The sequence below is a fragment of the Brassica oleracea genome, chromosome C7 (genome assembly GCF_000695525.1).
Source record: "Brassica oleracea var. oleracea cultivar TO1000 chromosome C7, BOL, whole genome shotgun sequence".
Lineage (NCBI taxonomy): Eukaryota > Viridiplantae > Streptophyta > Magnoliopsida > Brassicales > Brassicaceae > Brassica > Brassica oleracea.
The window spans coordinates 15,389,627-15,395,640 of NC_027754.1; the positions used below are offsets into that span (position 1 = coordinate 15,389,627).

The 6,014-nt window shown below is 40.6% G+C and overlaps 1 protein-coding gene across 1 annotated transcript; it reads right to left on the reverse strand.

The window, feature by feature from the left end:
- Positions 1–472: 472 nt before the first annotated feature.
- Positions 473–1,445, reverse strand: LOC106302676 (uncharacterized mitochondrial protein AtMg00810-like). Its single transcript, XM_013739137.1, has 3 exons — positions 1,353–1,445; positions 1,195–1,263; positions 473–1,114 (listed from the first exon to the last, which is right to left on the reverse strand). The coding sequence occupies exons 1-3, from the start codon at positions 1,443–1,445 to the stop codon at positions 473–475; spliced, it is 804 nt and encodes a 267-aa protein (XP_013594591.1).
- Between the last annotated feature and the right edge of the window lie 4,569 nt (positions 1,446–6,014).

The window sequence follows — 6,014 nt, forward strand, 5'->3', positions numbered from 1 at the left end:
GTGTAAAGAAACTGTCGTGGACTTTATAATAACAATTAGTTAAGAAGAAGATCACTTCCATATCATTATGGCCCCTACCAAACAATAATAAATTCTTTGGCGACATCAACTCTCCCAGTATATATGTTGGGTTTGATTGGGAATTCTTACCGTGGGTAAGAACTAATACGTATTATTATTTATCAGTCATACGAAACGCAGAGAAAAGAAAAATTTTAAAACAAAAAGAAAGGAATCAGCAGGACGAAAGAAAAAAAAAAAAATCCTGAACTGCTAAATCAAAGCACTCTCACAAAATAACTAAAGAACAATAAGATATAGGTTTAGATAAACTGTATTCTTCTATATTAACGTGAAGAGTGTTACAAGACATATATAGTACAGAGGAGAAGTCCCGCGAGAATATACACACAATAAATGAAAATATATGATTGATATCTTGAGAGATATGATTGTATCTCTATACGCCCCCTCAAGATGAACATCCGGAGGAAAGTCCTATCTTGGAAGAGTGTGTGTTGAGTAGAGTATGAGTGACGGGCTTAGTGAGAGATTCAGCTAACTGGTCCTTTGAGGAGACATGTGAGACCCGCAGAAAACCTGACTGAACTAACTCTCGGATGAAATGGTAGTCCAAAGCTACATGTTTCATTCGCGAATGAAAGACCGGATTTGCGCACAAGTATGTTGCTCCAACATTATCACAGTAGATGACTGGCTGAGACACTGGCTTAACACCAAGCTCAGTAAGAATGAAGACAATCCAAGTCATTTCTGCGGCTGTGTCTGCAACGCATCGGTACTCAGCCTCAGTGGAGGAACGAGCAACTGTCTGTTGCTTCTTTGACGACCAGACGATCGGGTTTGAGCCAAGGTACACAATGTAGGCGCTTGTGGAGGTGTAGCCGTCCTTGTTGCCAGCCAAATCAGAATCGGAAAAGGCATGAAGGGATAGCCTGTTGTTGCTGCGAAGAAAGACTCCCTTATCTCTTGTTCTAGCGAGGTAACGAAGAACGCGCTTTGCTGCTTGCCAATGAAGGTCTGTAGGTCTGTGCATAAATTGAGAGAGCTTGTTTACAGCAAAAGCAATGTCTGGGCGCGTGAAGTGTAGATACTGCAGACTGCCAACCACCATTCTGTACTCAGAGGCATCATTAAAAGTTGTTCCGAAGTGAGTTGCAGTCGATCACTTACCATTGGAGAGGAAGCTGGATTCGCAGTGGTCATATTGCACTTGGAGAGGAGATCATTGATGTATTTCCTCTGTGTTAATAGTAACCCCAAAGCAGAGAGTTGTGCTTCAATACCCAAGAAATATGACAATGCTCCAAGGTCTTTGAGTGAAAACTTACGGCCAAGTATATCGATGAACTCTTGTACGCGTTTGGGGTTGTTGCCTGGGACGATGATGTCGTCGACGTATATAAGCACATAGAGAACGACATTGTCTCAGTGAAGAATGAACAAAGAGGCGTCAGCAAGTGAGTTTTAGAATCCAGCTTGCAGGAGAAAGTTGCGAAGCTCCATGTACCAAATCCGAGGAATCTGTTTGAGGCCATAGATAGCCTTGTAAAGTTTACAGACATGTGTGGGTTTATCCTTGTCGACGAAGCCAGGCGACTGTTCCATGTAGACATCATCAGTGAGATGTCCTTGAAGAAAAGCGTTATTGACGTCCAATTGCCTGAGATCCCAGTTGCAGGAGACAGCGAGATTCAGAACAATCAGAACAGTTGGTTGTTTGATCACATGACTGTAGGTGTCGTGGAAGTCAATTCCAGGTCTTTGATGATAACCTTTTGCGACGAGCCTGGATTTACGTCGCTCAATTGTGCCATCAGCTCTTCTTTTAATCATGTAAACCCATTGGCACCCAACTAAGTTGTATTTAGGATTATATGGCACTAGGCTCCAAGTGCGATGGCGAAGTTGCAAGTCAAACTCCTCACTCATTGAAAGACGCCAGCGTTCATCTTTTAGTGCTTGCATCAGAGATGCAGGTTCATTGTCTGAAGGAAGAAGTGATTTCTTGTTGACGACGAAAGAGAACTTTTTGGCAGGTTTAAAAATTTTGTTCTTCCCGCGTGTAACCATCTTGTGGGTGTTCTCTTTTGGAGGCATTGGTTCAACTGGGGTAGAAGTTGATGCTTGTTCCGCGTTGGCATGATATCCCCAGATTTAACTCTTTTATATTCTATTGTTCCTGCACCGTTTGAGACAGAGGAAAGGAACAGAGGGAGACGGTAATGTAGTTTCATGAGGAGGTGAAGGAGTCAAACCTGGGGGCATTGCTGGAGACGGAGGAGACCGTAGCTGGACCAAGATTCTGGTGACTGGCGGGCACCAAGTGGGAAAAGCAGGTTTGAGTTTGATTGGTGAGGAAGTTAAGGATTGAAAGGAAAAGTCTGTTTCAACAAATTGTACATGTCTAGAGACAAATATACAAAAATGTTGAGGGTTCCAGACAGAGAAAAGCACTTTGACGAAGAGAATAGCCAAGGAAGATGCAGGGTTTTGATTTTGGCTCAAGCTTGTGTTTTTTGTAGGGTTTGATCCAAGGAAAACAGAGGCAACCGAAGGTACGAAGCTTCATGTAGTTTGGTTTGATGCCAAATAACTTTTCATGAGCAAAGGAGAGTGATAGTGTTGGTGTTGGCTGGCGGTTAATTAGGTAGACTGCAACTGCAAGTGCATAAGTCCAATAGGTTGGTGGAATAGAGGCGTGGGAAAGTAAAGAAAGCCCTGTTTCGACGATGTGTCGGTGCCTTCTTTCAGAGAACCCGTTGTGCTCGGGAGTGTGTGGCGGCGTTGTGAGATGAGAGACTCCGGCTGTAGCGAGGAAGTCAGAGAGAACCATATACTCCCTGCCATTGTCAGAGTAAAGTGTGATGAGTTTATGCTCAAATCGAGTCTCAACAAGCACTTTCCATCTGATGAAGATGTGTTTGTCGTCTGACTTGTGGCGTAAGGGATAATACCAGATGTAGTGAGTAAAGTGGTCAACAAAGATCACATAGTACTTGAAGTTATCAATGGACTAAACTGGTGAAGTCCAGACATCAGAATATACAAGTTCTAGTGGTTTGGTTGTAGAGAGAGAAGAGTTTGTGGAGAAAGGGAGTTTATGAATTTTGTTTATTGAGCAATCAATGCAATTGAAAGATGACAAAGAGTTTGAATCAGAAATCATAGAAGGAGCAACGATAGCTTTTAAAATAGGGATAGATGGGTGTCCTAATCTTGAGTGCCAGATGGAGAGAGGACATTTAAGTGAAGAAGAAAAAGCTGAAGGGGATCATGAATCTCGGCTTGTCCACACGTACCCACCATCTTCAGTCTTTCCTTTGATCATTGGTGCCCCCGATCTGAGATCCTTGACCTGAAACAAGTGTGGGAAAAATTCCACAGAAACATTATTGTCATTACACAGCTTGTGAACTGATAGCAAAATAGCAAGTTCCTCGCAATACTCGGAACATGTAAAACATTATTGAGTTTAAGAGGACGAGTAGCAGAGTGGAGAAGAGAGGAACCAGTGTTAGCAATCTCAAGTCCCATGCCGTTACCAATCTGCACTTCTTCACCACCAATGTATGAAGTGTGAAGTGATAGGTTTGCAAGATCCGAAGTGAGGTGATGCGAGGCGCCTGAGTCAAGAAGCCAGGAAGGTGTGTCTGATGATTGTGTCATGGCGTTGTAAGCATGTGGTGTTCCCTGAGAGTAGTTGCGATTGTTTCCCTGGTAGGTTTGTGTGGAGCTTGAGCCTTGGGAAACAAGTCTGAACATAGGACATTTCTTGACGCTGCGTCCCTGTGTACCACAAGCTTGACACCTTCCTTGGTAGGGGCGAGAAAAACGTTGACCTCCATTGTTTCTTCCATTGTTGCGGTTGGAGTTGTGGTTTCCTCCATGATTTTGACGCCAGTTGGTTGGCCTTTGCTGTGCATGATTGGCAGTGATGGGGAGTTGTTGAGGAGCTTGCGCTAGTGCTGAGATGGTGAGTTCACGGTTGATTAACTTCTCGTGAAGTTCTGCAAAGGCAATATGAGTATCACGGCCTTGAACAGACTCGATGATGGTTTTGTAGTCATCATTGAGACCGTCGAAGATGATATATGTGAGATCTTCAGGATCTACAGCGTTTCCAAGGAGGGCAAGTGCATCTGCTTTGGCTCGGATGAGTTGCATATACTCATCAATCGACTTTGAGCCCTTAACACTATGTTTGAGTTGTTGCTTCAGCTGTTTGATGTGACCACGTGACAGTTTTGCATATGTGGAGGCAAGCAGGTTCCTCGCTTCTAGTGCCATTGCAGCCGTTGCGATGAGAGGTTGATGAGCCACTTCGATAGAGCCCATGATGGAACTGTAGAGGAGACTATCTTGTCTTCTCCACACGGTGAAAGCAAGATTTGTTTCTTCGCTACCGGAATTGGTAATAGTCTTCGGCAGCGGAACAGAGTTGGAGTCAATGAACTTCAAGAGGTCATAGCCACGAAGAAGTGACTTGACATGAGCACTCCAGGTGATGTAGTTGGTTGAGGAAAGCTTTGTCACATTGATCATGTTGACAGAGACAATCGTGTTCGACTCAGTGGCGAAGTTGACAATTGCAGTGGAATTTTCAGACATGATGTCTAAAACGTGAGAAAGAAAAAAAAAGAGATATGAAAGTTTTTAGAAAGGTCCTGGAAGGAGGAGCTCTGATACCATATATGTTTAGATAAACTGTATTCTTCTATATTAACGTGAAGAGTGTTACAAGACATATATAGTACAGAGGAGAAGCCCTAAGGGAATATACACACAATAAATGAGAATATATAATTGATATCTTGAGAGATATGATTGTATCTCTATATAAGACATTGACACTGAACCAATTAAAGTCAACATCTAAAATTTCTGCGACCTCTCCACCAGAAATAAGGGGCTGAAGAAGGAACTAAATCGATTTCAACTAGTAATGAGAACGGCAAAAAATACATGGCCAAAACAAAACAGAGCAAATGAGCCATACCAACTCGACTTTTCCTCAAAAGTTAAGCATATGAGACAACCAAGGCCCGAGACTAGAAACCTTGACTTTCGACTGGGAAAGCGCCAAGAATGTCCAACAACTCTTACATGTGAACACTCACAATTCACAAACCACCTCAGTTACCTACATATCATATAAATATTGTGCTAATCCAGTTATCATTTTTTACATGATTTGTTTTCTTCGTATTGTTGTTGTTTTTCCACTATCTGTCTATCTTTTCAGAATTTATTCTCTATGTTTTGATCGTTTTTGCTATTTTTTTCTGCTGGAAGGCTCATTTTCAATTTTTTTTCAGCCATCACCAAACCTTAACTCTATATATTTTAATGTTTCTCCTATAGTACAATCTCAAAAACACAGAAAAATGCAACAGCGTGAATTAAGGACACTCAGTTGATCCGGCTGCAGATGAAGGAGTTCAACCAAATCTTCTGGAGAATCTATTCGTCCGAATTCTGAATCTTTGCCAGAAAGGAGAGATGAATATAGTAAAACTAGATTTTTTTTCAGTAATTAAACAAAAAATTCAGTTATAGAATCAATATGAATCTGTTTAAGTTGATGACAAAAAAAACAAAAAAATTCTAAAGTGGATTGAAAAGTAATACCTCTGAAAAGTTTGAAAAATGATCAACCGACTCACCTAATTTTGGAAGCATTGTTATACTAGATGTGTTGTCTTCCGGGCATAAATAACCATTTTTAAATATTATTAACTAGATATTTTATCGGCAAACATAATTATCTTAAGTTTACTATCAATAAATATATTATTAATTTAAACACCATCATAATAAGTTATTGTTTATACTCTTAAAAATTTTAAATTGAACATCAAATTATTTATATATGACAAAATTTATCATCAAAATATATATGTTCATTATTGCATTCTTTTTATAAATTATCATATATTATAAATATTTTTAAAAATATTTTATACAAACTTCATTAATAATAACCAAATCTT

Bases quoted from the DNA above. Each gene is read 5' to 3' on its own strand.
- LOC106302676 (XM_013739137.1), bottom strand. From the start codon at position 1,445: ATGTCGTTCTCTATGTGCTTATATACGTCGACGACATCATCGTCCCAG. The intron at 1,264-1,352 runs GTAAGTTTTCAC...CTATTAACACAG, and splicing joins GTTCATCGATATACTTGGCC to AGGAAATACATCAATGATCT. The intron at 1,115-1,194 runs GTAAGTGATCGA...GGCAGTCTGCAG, and splicing joins ATCCAGCTTCCTCTCCAATG to TATCTACACTTCACGCGCCC.